This window comes from Brachypodium distachyon, chromosome 2 (assembly GCF_000005505.3).
Source record: "Brachypodium distachyon strain Bd21 chromosome 2, Brachypodium_distachyon_v3.0, whole genome shotgun sequence".
Taxonomy (NCBI): domain Eukaryota; kingdom Viridiplantae; phylum Streptophyta; class Magnoliopsida; order Poales; family Poaceae; genus Brachypodium; species Brachypodium distachyon.
In genome coordinates this window covers 46768132-46784523 of record NC_016132.3, presented here as the reverse complement: position 1 = coordinate 46784523, position 16392 = coordinate 46768132, and the positions used below count along the sequence as shown (strand labels likewise).

At 47.8% G+C, this 16392-nt stretch overlaps 3 protein-coding genes across 6 annotated transcripts; 1 reads left to right on the top strand and 2 right to left on the bottom strand.

Moving 5' to 3' along the window:
- Positions 1-2540: 2540 nt before the first annotated feature.
- LOC100838292 (60S ribosomal protein L37a-1) lies at positions 2541-5038 on the top strand. Its single transcript, XM_003569515.4, has 5 exons — positions 2541-2665; positions 3727-3766; positions 3838-3926; positions 4576-4658; positions 4746-5038. Exons 1-5 carry the CDS (start codon positions 2663-2665, stop codon positions 4807-4809), a joined length of 279 nt encoding a protein of 92 aa, XP_003569563.1. The 5' UTR covers positions 2541-2662; the 3' UTR covers positions 4810-5038.
- A 126-nt stretch (positions 5039-5164) lies between these two features.
- On the bottom strand, positions 5165-9212 carry LOC100831333 (UPF0678 fatty acid-binding protein-like protein At1g79260). Of its 3 annotated transcripts, XM_024459195.1 has the most exons (5): positions 8923-9212; positions 8683-8823; positions 8212-8280; positions 7671-7734; positions 5393-5532 (listed from the first exon to the last, which is right to left on the bottom strand). In XM_024459195.1, the coding sequence occupies exons 1-4, from the start codon at positions 9193-9195 to the stop codon at positions 7699-7701; spliced, it is 519 nt and encodes a 172-aa protein (XP_024314963.1). In that variant the 5' UTR covers positions 9196-9212; the 3' UTR covers positions 5393-5532; positions 7671-7698. The 3 variants fall into 3 exon arrangements, with proteins under 3 accessions (XP_010232141.1, XP_024314962.1, XP_024314963.1); XM_010233839.3 differs by lacking the exon at positions 7671-7734 and having other exon boundaries at positions 5165-5532; positions 8923-9202; XM_024459194.1 differs by lacking the exons at positions 7671-7734; positions 8212-8280 and having other exon boundaries at positions 5179-5532; positions 8923-9210.
- A 290-nt stretch (positions 9213-9502) lies between these two features.
- Positions 9503-14188, bottom strand: LOC100831027 (aspartic proteinase NANA, chloroplast). Of its 2 annotated transcripts, none has more exons than XM_003566944.4 (2): positions 13328-14188; positions 9503-10644 (listed from the first exon to the last, which is right to left on the bottom strand). In XM_003566944.4, the coding sequence occupies exons 1-2, from the start codon at positions 13891-13893 to the stop codon at positions 9771-9773; spliced, it is 1440 nt and encodes a 479-aa protein (XP_003566992.1). In that variant the 5' UTR covers positions 13894-14188; the 3' UTR covers positions 9503-9770. The 2 variants fall into 2 exon arrangements, with proteins under 2 accessions (XP_003566992.1, XP_014753587.1); XM_014898101.1 differs by lacking the exon at positions 13328-14188 and adding an exon at positions 10754-13321.
- Positions 14189-16392: the final 2204 nt, after the last annotated feature.

Below are 16392 nucleotides of genomic sequence, written 5' to 3'. Positions count from 1 at the left end.
GGTGTTTACGTTACTGACAACCAAAAAACCTAGACACCATGCTAGTACGGAGTAAGACTTAAGGCGAAGAGTTTTTCTTTATTTGAACAACTAATCTGATCTGCACCAAACAGGAGTAGTGTCGGTGTACACGATGATTGGGGGTGCTTGGGCTCACAGGGGATGAGAATGCTGGCCGGACGGAACAGAAGAGGTTACGCTTTTTAGTCTCTTTTCAGCCCTCCAACGTGAGGAGTATCTGTTTCTAAAAAAAAGCCTATGAATATCTGCTCTTTATTTGAATAAAATCTGTTTCTACTATAGGCGTGTTTTTCAAAAAAGTTTAGTCATTTATTATATTCAGTAAGTTATATCTTTGTTCCTCGTATAGTACTGTCGTGTGTGCGAGCACGGACACCGGAAATGCGAGCACCCCTTTTTTGTTTAAGTGGAGTGGCACGAGAAGCATCCCGAACTTCACCGGTAGGACTTCAACTCCGATCGTTTACTTAGATTCGGACCACCCGGAGGTGCAACACTCTACGTCTTGCTTTCAGTTTGTATTGACTATGGTGGATGGATCAAGAAAGATTACAAGGAGTGGCCGGAGGGGCGAGTTCTAGACTATATTACGGTAGCCCGGGGAGGAGGGAGAAGTCGACACTGCTCTTCTCCGGCGGCCGGAACCCCAACCCTTCTCCTACCTCGAGCTCTCTATGCCTAGCCTAACTCTAATGCCAACCTTTTTTGGGTGAAAGTCAATGGCCTCCTTTTATAGTCCAAGAAGACACCACAGTGGCGGACAAGGGCACGCGCCGAGCATGCTGCTGCAGGAGAACATCATCGCTACAAAACGAATATGAAACTGCCCACCTGCTTTGTGGCTCTGTCCAAAGTGATCTGTACCCGGTCCGAGGCGCAGAGAAGCTTTTGGCCCTGTCTGGCCAAAATGGTGATAGCCTTAGAGCGGGATGGAAGCTAGCTGGTCAAAAGGTAAAGGCGAGCCTGACGCACCCCAGCCTGCAGTCCTCTACGACGATCGTCACACCGCAGTCGCGCAGTCCTGAGGATGCTTCTTGGCGGGCACACTTGTACCGGCTCAGGCTCGTGGGCGCCAAAGTAGGAGCCTAGGGCCTGCTAAGGTAAGCAATGACGTGTGTTTCTCCACGGGCACCGGACCTTCATGCATATGTAGTACTACTCCGTCCCATATTAAGTGATGAGATACTACAAGTATCTAGACTCGTTTTAGGGATATATATTCATATTTGGGTAAATTTGATTCACTCAATATCGAATGAAGAAACTATATATTTTTCTTCTCTATCTCTAGACATAAGGAGAAATGAAAAGGTGCAACAGTACCACACTCATCCGTCGTAAAGGCCGCCTTATTTTTTTTCTTTTTTCTTTTTCTTAAGAAGGACATCTAGTATACTGGTTACTAGTTGACACGTACAAGGAGAAGCACTTTATTTTATGTGATGCTCCACTTGCCTAGAAAAGGAAAAAGGTGGTGGAGGGGGAATAAAAATAAAGCGAGGTGTCATATTGGTCGTTTTCTTCTTTTTCATTTCACACGTCCAAAAAAAACAGGGGACAAAAAAAAAGCCTGCTACCATTTCCTAAATCTTTTGTTTCATGTTATTATCAAGAGCAACTTGCGCACAAAAACAACAACAACAAAACATAACTACTTCGAGCTCTCTTAGTCTCATACCATCTATTTGTCCACTGACCAATCTGACGATCCTATTGTCGCGACCCATTCGATTGATCTCTCTACACCACCCACCCGGGCCAGTTCTCGTTGTGAGCCCGAGCATTCTTACGCCATATAGTCCAATTTCACTTCCATTTCCTTGTGGTCTTTACCAGTTGACCCATTGTCTTGACGGTCGTTGTTCCATATGAAAATTCGGACCTTAGTTAACCAGGCCAAAAACATGGTCTGTACACGTGGTGGTGGTCGTGCAACTAAAAGAACCCTACATGGTTTGCGTACTTCCCATTCCAGGTGTCCGCTTGAATATCTCCATCCTCATGGCAACATATCCATCGAAAAAAGACATTCCGTACAAATTTGTAAACTATTCTTGTAGCCCATTGGATCAAACACGCAACTTTCTGATCAAAGGAGGTCACGCCAACAATTTAAACTCAATGGTGGGGAGGATGTGTTATGTGCAAAAGTGTGTTAAAGTGGTCGGTGGGATTTTCACCTTTGGTCCTAGTTAGAATAATATTGTGTACCGTACGTGAGTTTCACTAGATATGTCGCACTTCTTCATGCAGACCACCATGTTGTGTTCTCTTTGCTTGATATCCAAGGTTTTTGACTTTTGACTTTTCCCGCATATCAACCTGCATTGGTACAGAATGTTGGCATTTTTTTTCGAGACAAAAGATCTGGGCCAGATGAGTTCTTCTTGAACTGCTACTTTTTTTTTTTTAGCGAATGCTACTTTGTTTAGAGGGAAAAAGGAAACAAAAACACTTTTCCCGAGCCCAAACCGTCCGGTAAGCCCATCTAATAGCCCAACAGCCCAAGTCACACTTCCACCCGAAACCCTAACCTGCGGTATATAAAGTCGCTCTAGCGCCTCCCACCCGAGCCCTCGCACTCGCGCCGCCATCTCGCCGTCTACGCCGCAGCAGACGCCTCCCGCTACCCACCGCCGAGATGGTACGGCCCTTGTTCCCCTCGCCCATTCTTCCTTCGCAGTTGGTTTTCGTAGATCTGGGCGATATTGCCACGTTTCGATGTCATAGGGCGTATCAAGCGAATTCTTGTTTGTTTGATATATCTCTTGGGACATATCTCGTGAAATCGAAGTGTTTGCAGGTCCTACATCCGTAACTAATTTTATGTCATATGTTTCTCGACTTCCCTTTTCTCTAATCTTTGTTAACCCCCTGAGTTGTGCTTCGTGTATGCGAACTTGCTTCGGGCCAATCGACGTGTTCAGTTTGATGAAAATTAGGTGTGTAGAATGCTTACTAGTATCCAAGCAGGCCCTCAGGGGGACAAAAATTGCATTAGTTGTGGGAAAGCTAGCTTCTGCTCAAGGGGAAGATTGTGTTAGCCATCTACCCCATATTGTCGGTATTGAGGATTTGTGCTTAGAATTCAAAGAACATTACTGACCGGATTGGAGGTATTTCCCAGGGAATTGGGCATGATACGTGGTGGATGTTGACTTGTTCATGTTCAGAGCTCTCACAGACCCACTAAATTGAAGTTAGCCTGTAGCACTACTCAGAACTTCATCATCATCTATCCTATTGTTTTAGGAGTTTACTTGATGTTAAGGTTTGCACAGCGAGGCTTACTCAGTATACTAAATGTTAGCCTAAGTCAAAATATGTGACCCTGATGGAGGTAAATGACGTGATTTTTGGTGCTGGTTTGTGACCATATTTTGCAAACAAAATCTGAAAAGGGAACCATTGGTATTGGTACGTTTGTTAAACAATGTAGCCCAACTAATGATGTACCAAAATCATGTGTGCATCACCAAAGTTTTGTAGCAAATGAAATTGTTTCCTATATCTACACTAGTTCCAGGAGGCCTGCAATGTTATTTCACTGCAATATTTTGAGGTTATATGTTCCTCTTGTTGCCTATAAGTCTTGTGTATTCTGTTTTAAATTTAGACGTTACTAGCCAGTATCACTTGCACCTATCATACTGTTCTTTTTTATTAAGCTGTTGTGTAATTTGCTGTCTTACATTGTCTACTCAGACGAAGCGCACCAAGAAGGCCGGAATTGTTGGCAAATATGGTATAAACTTATTACATTTCACTTCATCTGTCTCTGATAGTTTCTGAAACTAAGCAACCGTAACGTTCTAGGTACTAGGTATGGTGCCAGTTTGCGTAAGCAGATCAAGAAGATGGAGGTGTCTCAGCACTCTAAGTACTTCTGTGAATTCTGTGGGAAGGTATGTCTCTTCATCTACCTGGTTATGCATTTGTGTGAATGCTTTCTGCTCTCTATGAACTGATATAGTTTACTAGTGTTATAGAAGTACTGAGTGATGATTGATTGTAATATATGGTCTCATACTTGTAGTATCTCTATCCATTAACCCATTGAACTGATATAGTTTACTAGTGTTATTGAAGTACTGACTGATGATTGATTGTAATATATGGTCTCATACTTGTAGTATCTCTATCCATTAACCCATTGAACTGATATAGTTTACTAGTGTTATTGAAGTACTGACTGATGATTGATTGTAATATATGGTCTCATACTTGTAGTATCTCTATCCATTAACCCATTGTATCATCTTTTGGCAAGCAGTTATGTCTAACTTCGTTTTGTCATTTCTATGTTTCTGGCATTTTCATTTTGGCAAGCATGTTTGTTGTTGTGCATTGTCATTTGCACGAACAGCCTTCTTGAACTTTAGAATACATGGAGCACATGAAAGAAGCTTCCTTAAATATGTTCCCGTCTGTTTTGCTAATCTTCAGTTGTCACATTTGTTTTTCTACATGGTTGCTGTAGGCATGTATTCCTTCAGAAAAGGAAATGCATATTCATTTGTCTCAACTAAATCTATTGGTTCGTATTATTACCAGTTCGCAGTGAAGAGGAAAGCAGTTGGAATTTGGGGATGCAAGGACTGCGGGAAGGTCAAGGCTGGCGGCGCCTACACAATGAAGTACGTTATCGTTGCTTGCACCTTTTCATTCTAAAAGCCTGTTATCGTTGTATTTTCTGATGCTAATGCTGTAATATGTATTTGCAGCACTGCTAGTGCGGTCACTGTCAGGAGCACAATCCGTCGCTTGAGGGAGCAGACTGAAGCTTGATGGCGCTGCTGGTATCTTCAGAAATCCTGGGGGTTTTGTAGTAGAGTTAAAGACATCGAGTTTCTGTATTTTGGCTATTTAACCAAGGATATCTTTAGTATGTTTTGTTTCTGCTTTAGGGTCTTTGAAAGCATGATGCTACAGTTTGTACTTGGTCGATATTGCAACCTTCGTTGGTGGATCTGTTATGCTGTGCTCGTTTTGTGTTACCTACTTGGTCTTTTACTTACTGTTGTTTTTGTGGTACCTTAACTCGTGATTTATCATCTATAATACAATAACACGGGTCACAGCAAATGCGTTGTAATCTCTACCCCACGGACGCACTGAATGAAAATTTCCTAAAGCATTTGTCTACATAGCAACATCTCCAAGAAAATGTATACAAGTTAAGAGCCCTGTAATATCTCTTACTACAGGTCAGAAATGAATGTCATTTGTTTTCGTACATATCATGCTCCTACGAGCAGGTTCCCGTAATGTAAGTTTGGAAGAAGGGTATTTCTAGTTAAGTCAAATTTGACTTTTAAGTACCAAACTTACTAAGAAATACTCAAATATCATTCTTCAAAACATAGATTCCACTGGACTCGAGGAGATATCTCAAATCCTCTTGAGAAGGGCTTTCAGATGTGGCTGTAGACTGTTTGTGATTGTTGCCATCTGAACAACGTACGAGAGCTCCCCATCCACCATCTTAAAGGCCCTGGTGATCTGCTTTACCTGGCAAAATTACGCAATATTATTTTTCCATAATATATGGCACGTATACACCAAATGTATCTTTCAGCTCTGTAGATGGCTGGAGTTATTCGCTTAGTGTACAGTCCAATTATACAGGCGCACAGGAGGTTCGTTGTAGACACCTTATTAGGACACTACAATATTCAAACCATATGGGCATAGAGCAGAGTTCCAAAACACTAGCAACACACTGACGTCATCTCCTATGAAGTTTCATATCGTAGTGTCTTCAAGATAGACTTGAATGTTTACATTTGGTCTGAAATGCTGTGAAGTAATGAAAACTGCCACAAAATTGAAGCCCGTTTCTAAATATCTGCACATTTGGGTTTGTCCTAATTCAAACTTCGTCAATTTTGACCGATCTTATAGATAAAAATACCAACATATGTAATACCGAACCAATGCAATATGAAAATATACTTAATAGTAGTCCTAATGATAATAGCTTGGTGTTTTGGTTTTTTCTACAAGTCGGTCAAAGTTGACAAAGTTTGACTTAAAACAACCCCAAACGAATGTCTACTTATATACTTATAAAGGCACCAACTTGGCAGGAAAATAAAATCTGAATCATCCATACGCGCTAATCAAACGGCCCACTTTCTTCTGTTCTCCCGACCCTCTCTCCAACGCTGCTCCGCGCGCTAATCACGTGACCTCTTCCTATTGTTGTCCACGAACAATGCAACCTCTTGATAGGACAAGGAGGCCCGCCGCTGCCTTGCCTTGGCGCCGCCAGCCTGGCCCGCCGCCGTGCTCGCCCGCGCCTGCTGCCGCCAGACCCCCTCCCCACGCGCCGCTCGCAGTGATGGGACCGATCCCGCGGTAGGGCCCCCGACCTGGGTCCCCAATGGATGGAGTCATGGAGCCGCGCTGCGCCCGCCATCGAGTCCTTGTATCCCCCCCGTCATACTCCTCCTTTCCAATAACCGGCCTGACACCCAGGTTTGCAGATCCCGTTCGCAGCCACCGAGCGATCTCATTTTCCATCGTGCAGAGTGGACGAACGGGAGAAGAAGCACAGGGGAGCGACCGAGCGAGCTAATTGCTTTGTGGTTGTCAACGGTGGCCTGCACTCTCCCATGTGAGGTACCAAAGCCAATGGCCAGATGAGGATAATTCGTGTGCTTGCAGGAGGATTTGCAGAGCTCAGGGAGGCAGCAAAAAACGCGAGGTCTGACACAGTTGTGCGGCTGCAGTTCATCATATGCATGAGTATGACGGTTATTGTATTGTGGAGCAGAGAAAATATGAGGATTTTAGCTTTGCAGCAACTAGGGAATTGATTGTTGCAGAATGCTCATTGATTTCCCCTTTTTAGGAGTAGGATTATGTTATTTGCCTTTTACAAAATCATGTATATTATGCAGTCTGCCATACAGTGGTTTTTGGTAGTAAGCTAACCCTTGATTAAGTGTTAAAATAAAAGCGTTGGTAGTGATGGTAGGAAAGAAAGTTGTGATAACACGCTTAGTGTGCAATGGTAGATAGCTCACATGATGTATCTGAAGGCTGGGGCTAAGCTGTGTATGAAATACATTAACAGTTACTACTTAGCATTCTCCATGATTCATTTCGCATCTGCTAGAACAATACCTGATGGATTATCTTGGAAAAATCATCACAATTCTAAGTTCCAACTTCAGTTCCCATGGATACAGGATTTTTGCGACACTGAAAGTCCTTTATTGTGTGCATTTTCATGCACCATCTTATTATACTCCGTATAAGCTTTCTGGGAACGAAGATTTTGCTTATGCTAACCATTTGTTCTCTTTCTCTGTTTTATCAACAAATGGTACTCAGAATTCAATCTCGAACATGTAGCTTTTGCATGCTTATAGAATCAATTCGTGTATATTCATCTGGATTAGACACAAGGAGGCGCTTGTGATCAGTGGGTTCATCAAGGTGGATACATGTGTGTTGCTGTAGACCAAGGATTGGTACTTTAACCTGTATATGGTGGATTATTTGATTTTTACCAATATAGTATATGATCTTGCAGGTTAATTGTACTTGAAATTTTACGAGGCATTGTTGATTGCATAAACTTTATCAGAGAACAAAATAGTGCATAAACTTGAGGGACGTGCGTGCACGTGCGGACTTACTAGTAGATATTTAGAAGAGGGGGTACTTCTATTCACGACCACAGCAGATCTGAATGTCATAGTTCTGTACTTTAAACAAATGAGACGACTGTAAAGGATAGTAGGGCATTGCTTTAAGAGTTAGCAAATCTGCAACTATATTCATTCCTTTCAAATGTGGATTTCTGGGTGCAAAATTTCAGTATTAGCTACTCACAACTTATAAGTCTGTGTAGAAGATTAAAATATTGTCAGTTTAAACCTGAACAGATGAACAATATGATCCCGTCCTACTCAGCGTTGAGTCGTTGACTAACTAAAGATGATTACCTCTTTTGGACAGATTGATCACACGGTGTAAGCACAGAGTTGATCCCCGAAGAGCAAAATTGTTATATTTGCCTCGGAGGGTGAAAGCAAAAAAGAAAACCCTGAACTTAAACTTTGCAGTTAGCCATGTCTCAGCATACTAGAAGCAAGTCAAGTCAAAGTTAACCATTTGAACATCCTGTGGTGTGGTAATAGACACCCTAAATGGATGATGGTAATACGAGAGAAGTACCTTTGATGCATTGCCAACAAGTTCGCTTTGGAGCGTCACCGTTTTGTTTTCAGCATCATATGAACCCTTCTGCAATTTTAGAAGCGAAGTTGTAGAAGAAACTAAAACCAAAGTTTAACAAACATAGGACTCCTTTCACACCCAAAAGGGTCCACAAATGTGCATTGACCACAACTCCACACCAGTAATGACAACGGTTTCAATGTCTTCTTAGCACAGTTTAACAGGTCAGGTAATTCACATATCTAAATCTACTTGTGCAAGCAACTAAAAGTTGTTGTTCAGTAGCCAGTTCAGAATCTTCAGATATGAACCAAATAAACTGCCCTATGCAGACATCAAACTGAGCATGGGCAGCCTACCTTACAAGTTACAAATGATAAAGTAGGAATCAAAATGCATATGATGCTCAATCTAGCATGAGCAAAACTATGCTTAAAATAATCCAGTGGGCAGGCAGTACGAACGCACCTGGACCTCGACGAGGCCCGTGCTCTGGGCGATGACCACCTCGACGGAGCCGTCGGGTGTGGGCCGCCAGTACCCACTCTCGGCGTGCATCGGCTCGCCGGACGCCGCCTTCCACGTCTTCTGCGTGTACGAGATCACCGGCTGGGTGCACCAACGTCGACATGTTCCCAGAATCAGCTAACCAAAGGCAAAAAGTTCGCCATCGAAGGGACACCAATGGCCAGGTATGGCGTACCGTACCTTGGAGGGGTTGTGGGAGAAGAGGATCTCCTCGCCGTAGCGGAAGGGGTTGATGGTGGGAAAGGTTCCCTCGCCTTCCCCGCGCCACTTGCCCAGCAGGAACAGCAGCGGCGCCACCGACGGGTGCGGTGCCGGCGGCTGCGTGGGTGGGCCGGCGGCTGCCATTTCTCGGGGTCTCCGGCCGGATTTTCTGTTTTTCTCTTGGTCAGGAACTCGGGACTTTGGGACTCTCTGTTCTCGGGGCACTTTGGTGCTGGATTGCTGGAATGACATTGCCAAAGCCCCGATCCCAATCTGGGCTATTTTATTGGGCTGTGATGTTCAGCTTTACAAATGTTTTTTTAGACAAAACCCGAATTTGGTTCTACTGCAATCTGCCCCATATTTTCAGAATATATCTAGAACTTAATCCATCGGCACCAGATTCATGGATTGACAGACCATCGTTTGGTCACGTTCCATCGTGTCAACACTCAACACACGTCAGATTTGATAGAGTCAAATGTTTTGAAAGGGCCTCCGAGGAGGCGTGGCGTGTAGAAATGTAGACTGAAAGGATTACGGCTGACACAATGCACAATGATGAAACAAATTAACGATCGAGCTCTAGACATTATATTCACCGAGATGAACAACACCAAATGGGCAGAAAAAAAGAACATAAAACTTATTTTACAGCTTACTACTACTATCATTTCTGCGAAGCACATTTCTCATCGCATTAGCAGTAGCACCTGAACACGGGACAAAAAAATATAATTAATCAGCGAGAGCAGACCACCACCACCACAAGGAGAAAAAAAAAAACAGAACTAGTGGTTGGAGCGATCCGCGCTGCACGCCCATAATCACGAGTGCGTGCACCGCGACCTCTTGAATCTGAGCCGTCGGTTCTTGAGGTCGAACTCCCAGAGGTGCTCCTGCTGCAAGATGTTGCCGATGACGGAGATCCCGGGCCATGGCCCCTCCTGCACGCCGATGCACTTGACGCCGGGCGCCGCGTCGATCACGTAGCTCTTGGACGGCGGCTCCAGCCGCGCCGACCCGGCGAAGTGCACGGCCAGCTTTGGCAGGTCGTCGCCTTCGTCCTTGCGCGACGGCGAGGTCCAGTTGTAGCAGTACTCGAAGGGGTCCATGGCGACGCGCGGGAAGCGGGCGAGCTTCTTGCCGAGCGCGGCCACGACGGCGCGGTAGGCCGGCTTGGCCAGCACCGTGAGGCTGGTGCCGGAGTCGACGATGACGCCGCCGCCGCCGTCGACCTCCCAGACGTCGCGCGGGATCTTGAGCAACTCCCCGTCCACGGAGATGGCCTTGATGCTGACGTCGTAGAAGGGGCGCATCCGGCTGTCGAGCACCAACGGCGTCTGACGCGCCCCGGGCCCGGCGGCGGCGGGGCACGGGCCGGAGAGGGCGGAGTTTGGGCCGAAGGTGAGGTAGCTGGTGGCGTTGCGGGGGGAGAGATGGTCGACGAGGCAGTAGGAGAAGCGGCCGCCGAAGCGCGAGGCGGCGTGGGACGCGAAGGAGACGTTGCTGTAGCCCAGGCTCAGGACGCCGTCCGAGGCCTCGAAGCTTGGGCCGGTGTAGGAGCCCGTGCAGCCCAGGACCAGGCCCTGGAGCTTGGCCTTCTTCACCTTGTTCTTGGACGACGACGACGACGACGACAGCGCGATGGTCGCCGACTCCGTGCCCACCGTGCCGCGCGCCGCCGACCCATCCTTGTACCTGCAACACATCCAGTAGAATAAGCGACTGCGATCTGACGTGCACGGGCACATGCCGCGATTCGAGGATCTCATCACTCGCTCGAACAAAATACTCTATGTTATGTTACTCGTAAAGTGCAGCTACTTGATCGTAATCTCATCAAAACATCTCCTGAAACACCAGGTTTGACCGGGTGACCGCCTGTCTGAAACCGTGCAATTCCCACTAGGATATACTCGGTGAGTATGCTTGTGCACCAGTACAAAGGACTCGCTTGCAAGCGATCCTCTCCTCTCCAGTCTCCAGCACAATCATTAAACAGGTGGAAAGGGTGATGCCTTTCCATGAACTGATCGCAAAGGATCCCAACAAGGTGGACCTAACACGGACACTATGTCATGTCTTCACTCTTCACCAGCGTCAATGGCGCTGCATGCCGACCTGATTGGTGAGCAGCGCCGCATAGTTCATCTGTTTTACCACTACCTGATTGAGCAGTACTACAGTACAGCGCATTTGAACCGGAGGATTGCTAATTTATGTTGGTCAAAAGACCCCCGCAAAAAAAAAACAGTTTTGACCAAACAGAACGTGGCCCAGGTATGGTCCAAGTCTCCCACGGAATAATTTATTAGCTTTACCGGTTGAGGTAGTTGCCCTTTCTTTGCACTCCCATGAACTGATTGATCAGATACACATATGCTTTGGTAGGAAACTTGACTTTTGACGTTGGATAGCAAAATCTCTGCAGGAAACATGGTTTCTTTGAAGAAACAGAGCCTGGTATTACTCCATATCCTTTGATACAGAGTAGTAGTAGGCAGGGAGAGGAGAGAGTGGGGCGCTCCACATGTCTTGCTTTCACAAACAGGCAGGCAACAAGATTTCCCTGTAGGCCAGTACAAGAACAGTCTACAAGCGCTGCATGTTGGCGACACGCATGTTATTAACCCCAGTCCATGACAGTATGGGTGTGCGTGCTCGCTGTTTGTTCTTTCTTTGGACCTTCAGCGAGACGCCATGTTATGTGCCCACTATCCCTCACGACCTCCATATATCGTACGTACACCTAACTGTCGTGGAATCCCTAGACTAATCTGCAACCGTATACGGTCTTGATGTTTTAAAAACTCCCTTTCCGGTGTCTCCTTTCCTAAGGAATATGTTCACTGTCCTGACACCGTGACACGGACACTGATGGTGATGGAGTATAACCCAATCCATCGTGCACATGACGCCGCAAGCAAAGTCGAGCAGTACTATATACGAGTATTAAAAGTACCGCGGCTGCTGCTCGCCGCTAGCTGCCTGAGTCGAAACGAAAGGAGCGCGGCGGCTGCCGTTCTCTTGTTTAAACAACAGATTGCCAGTCCTAGATATGAACACCCGGCAACGTGCACATGCGGCAAGCGAACCCACACCGATATGAAATACACACAAAAAAAACTAGATGTCCTGCGCGGCATGGGAGAAGAGAAGCGGCCCCTCCCTGGCCGGCGCTGTTGGGATCCAATGCATATGCGCGCATGTTGATGCAGCAGCAGCAGCAGCTAATGTGATCGGTCGGGCCCATCCGCTTTCGCGAGCTCGATCGGGAGATATAAGAGCCGCTGCAATGAAACCCGTATTTTGTCCCAAAATGTACCTTTTTGTCATTTGGAGTAGCAATTTGGAGTAGCAAGGGGACATATGTTTTCCCATGTCCACCATCATCACCCAACCGCATCCCCAATTTTCTTTTCCAAATTAGTTTTTTCTTCTCTTTATACTTTCTCTTTTACTTTTCACTTTTCCCATCTCTTGTTGTGGGTCCGGACGGACAAAAAAGAGCACCGGACAATGTCCAGACACCCCAAACCTCCTCCAAATTTGGGACAAGTTTGGGGATGTGTCCAGACAAACATGTCATTTTGTCCGTTTAGGGGATGCCATTGAAAGATGATTTTGGATGCAAAATGTCCATATCCACCGAATAGAACATTTGGATAGGTTTTAGGATGCCATTTTTCTTTCTTTCTTTCTTTCCCGTTTAATTATGGCCTTCCTGAGCAGAGGGACGATGGCTATCCTATGTCAGTGTGTGCGACAGGGGAGTCCTTGGGTGTGATGGAGTGTGAGCAAGACGCATTCAATATGCTCCCCGGGAAAGCGACGATCAGATGGATCAAAGACTACTTCGCCGCCGCCTGAGACCAGCGGCATATTGATGATGAGCGATTCAAAGATGGGGGAGGGAGTTCCATATACGAAGTGCTAGTGTCCACATACGAAGAGGGACACCGTCGACCTATATGGCCGAAGTCATCAATGCCGTGCTCTGCCACTAGTAGACTCGTAGTACAACTGGGTGCTGGTAGCCTGGTACTAGTAGACAGTATCAGTAAGGCGAGGCAGGCCGGGGCTGCCCGGAGCAGAGCTGCGTGCATCATCAATGGCAGCACATTAAACGCGGCCCTGGCCGGGGCCCCCTCCTGCATCGCGTTGCCCGGACCGGAGGAGAGCTCTGCAATGCGAGCGAGATTCATCCGACTCGCCCACCAACCAACCACTAATGGTCGCTCCCGCTGCTCGCGTCTCATCAATGCGGGGAACCAAACCAAACCATGCCCCGCCCAGACCGATCGCCATTCCAATCCTCGTGCTACTGGTGCTAAATCAATCTTTGTGCGTAATGCGAATGATGAGCAGTGAGAAGGCTGACCGGTAGTCGTAGGCGCAGGGGCTGCCGGGCGTGGGGCAGGTGGAGAGGGAGAAGGGGAGGGACTTGCTGCAGGTGTCGGACGCGCACGGGATGGGCGCCCACGTCTTGGATTTCTCCGGCCGGAACGCGCGCCGCGGGGACGAAGCCGATGCCGACGATGACGAGTTCGTGGAGGCGGCCGCGGCCTTGGCGGGGCGGCACTTGACCCAGGTGAGGTCGCTGCCGGTGTCGGCAACGAGCAGGAACGGCTGCGCCGGGGTGCCCACGCGGAACCGCACGAAGTACTGCCCGATGCCCGTGTACGCGGCGGACGTGAGCGGCATCGCGAAGGCAGACTCCGACGACGACGCCGATCCGGCCGCGGTCTCCCGGGCGCCGCGACGCCCGTGCCGCCGCCCGCGCGCGGCGGCGAAGGACGCCACCCGGTCGCGGTCGTGGAGCGCCATCTCCTGGAAGGACGCCGGCCCGCTGCGGATCAGCTCGAACCGCGCCGACTTGCCGCTCGCGCCCGCCGAGAGCGCGGCCACCGCCATCAGCAGCAGCAGCGTCAGGCGGCGACCCGCCATTGACGACGGCCGGCGCCCGCCGCGCGCTCGCTTCTTGAATCTTGATCCCCTTCTTAGCTTGTCACGCCACCGCAGCGGCCGGCGACGGTACGCGCCAATGTAATAATGCGCGCGTCTGATGTCTCTTGGCTCCAGGCAGCCTAGACAAGTCGAGCTGCTGCTGCCGCTGCAACTTGCAAGCGCCGCGGCGGTGGTGCGTTTGTTTGCGCTCGCGTTTCGGGCCTCGTGCGTGTGTGTGCCGCTTTGGAGTGCGTATTTATCTTGCGCTCTTGCGTGGGGGGACGCAGCTTTAGAGTTTTTAAGTTTAGGGTGGCGCCGTGCGTAGACCGGGCGGCACCTGCCGCGCTTGGCATTGTTGGCTGGCCTGGCCGCAGAGCTGGGTGGTGCGACGCGACGCGCTTCGGCACTTGCGCTTGTGCCGTTGTGCGCGCCTTGCTGGCTGCTCGCCGCGGGTCAGGTCAAAGTTTCCCCCGTTACGCCGGATATCAGTTTGGGGGTCCGTTTCCGTTATCACGGGTGCGCCCCGTACTAGTGGGTCACCGTGGGCCTGGCCACCGGTGAGAAAGGCTGAAAAACCTTCTTCTTTCGGCCGCAAGTAACCTTCATGCTGGTGTTTTGTTTCCGCTTCTGATTTTGAAATGTTGACTCCGGTTGCATTTGGAGGTGCAACGTTGATTCTTTCGAGCGTTTTTTTTTTGGTATGTGATACGCTAATTCCTCGTGAAAGATCCGGATCCTCGACTGTACTCATAGCAACACTAGAGCATTTGCTCCGTGGCCACTGATCACCTGCATTGAACAGGGTACCAAGTTGTTATAGTTCCGGCCCCAATTGCTTGTGAGTTGCTGCTAGCAGCTTCTTGAGCATCGTCCCTGTCCATGTTTGGGGATTGGATGTCACGAGATGGTGCCCATGCAAAAAACAGTTGATGCGTCCCCCGTGACACTGCGTCGTGTCAAATCTCGATTTTCATATACATTTCGCACACTGGAGGTCAAAACAATTTTGTGGTTCGAGCTGATCACGTTCCTATTCCAAAACCCAGATTGTGCTTCTTGACCCAAGCTTCCACGCAACCTCACGGCAACGACCCTGCCGTATGTCGACACTCAACTGCAGCCGTTTTGTGTTTTCCTTCGTCCTTCGCTTTCGTCGCTCTGTTTCGCTACTTCGAGCTATATTTGCAGCGCGGCTACGCAATAATAAGTGTACGTCGTCCTATTTATTCTCCGGATAAGAGCAACACTACCCACACCGGTGTATACGGGCAAAATTGCTATGTAGTACAAGGTACGATCCACGCTCAGAGCTAAAAGCAAATAAGAACGCAACAATGTATGTGACAAAACCAGCTCTTAGGCGGGCCCGGCATGTCAGAAACAATCGGCACAGGCCAACACCATTTTGCGCCACATTGCAATCCCCCTCCCCCGCTAAAACCATGGCCACTGTAGCCATGGACGGGGGGTGGGGATATACTTTTTAGTTTTCATTGTCACATTTTGTTTCTCCGATCGGCAAAACTTGGTCACATTTGACCTAATCGCAGATCTATTGAGGCCAGGTCTCTCCAGATTTGTTTGGCTAGATTTGGAGTGGTCATCTAGCTCTTTTGTCGCCTTCTTCTTCGAGATAATAACAACATGTTTCTCAGGTCACTGTCATCGGCATTTTGTTGCTGCACCTAGCTAATTCTCGGCTTCTACGTCAACAACGTCTTTCTGGCCATGACATGGTTCGAAGGTCCATAGGAAACATCAAGCCTCGCTCACAGCGGCGACGAGTGCAGGAGCAAGACTTATGCTCAGTTGGTTAGGTTTCTTGTGGTGAAAGTAGCCCACCGAGTTCAAGTCATGGATGGGGCCGTTGGCGGGGTGTGTGAGGTGAGCGCCTGCATAGGGCCCCAAATTACACTTATGAATCATGATGTGCATATTTAATTAGAAAAAAAAAATACAACAACCCATGTCCCTGTCCAGGCCTTCTATGCTCACCTTGTTGGCCTGTGCACAACGTGTACCCTCCTAGTCGGACCGGATCAATCCGCTCGGTTTTCAGTGAGTCTATCGATCGATCTGTATTCTGTCGCGGACTCGCATCTATTCATTTTCTCGTGAGTCGTGCAGGAGACTTGTATTGTTCGTCTACTCGTCTTCCAAATCTCGACCTTATCATCTCCTGATCTCTGTTGTTGTTTGGCTAAATGCGCCCGCCCTTTCTGTCGTATATCGTCGTTCGCTAGCGTCCTCCGACTCCCAAAGTCCTAAACCATCGGTGCATCATGCCATGTATTATAGATTTTGCAATGAAAGTATGCTAACTATAGTGATCATATGGATTCATTTAAAATTCTAGATCTTATTTTACCATTTTTTCCTGGAGCCTCAAATCACTAGAGACAGACAACCCTTGTCTTAGGCTTGGCAACTCACATTTACCTGAATTTATCACAAGATTTTACTGACGCTATTCTTTCAGTAATAAGTAACGTACTCATT

Bases quoted from the DNA above. Each gene is read 5' to 3' on its own strand.
- LOC100838292 (XM_003569515.4), top strand. The intron at 3,767-3,837 runs GTATAAACTTAT...GTAACGTTCTAG, and splicing joins CGGAATTGTTGGCAAATATG to GTACTAGGTATGGTGCCAGT. The intron at 4,659-4,745 runs GTACGTTATCGT...ATGTATTTGCAG, and splicing joins GGCGGCGCCTACACAATGAA to CACTGCTAGTGCGGTCACTG.
- LOC100831027 (XM_003566944.4), bottom strand. From the start codon at position 13,893: ATGGCGGGTCGCCGCCTGACGCTGCTGCTGCTGATGGCGGTGGCCGCG. The intron at 10,645-13,327 runs GTCAGCCTTCTC...GATGTGTTGCAG, and splicing joins CCCTGCGCCTACGACTACCG to GTACAAGGATGGGTCGGCGG.
- LOC100831333 (XM_010233839.3), bottom strand. From the start codon at position 9,195: ATGTCATTCCAGCAATCCAGCACCAAAGTGCCCCGAGAACAGAGAGTC. The intron at 8,824-8,922 runs GTACGGTACGCC...TGGTGCACCCAG, and splicing joins TCTCCCACAACCCCTCCAAG to CCGGTGATCTCGTACACGCA. The intron at 5,533-8,211 runs GTACTTCTCTCG...TAATTTTGCCAG, and splicing joins TTGTTGGCAATGCATCAAAG to GTAAAGCAGATCACCAGGGC.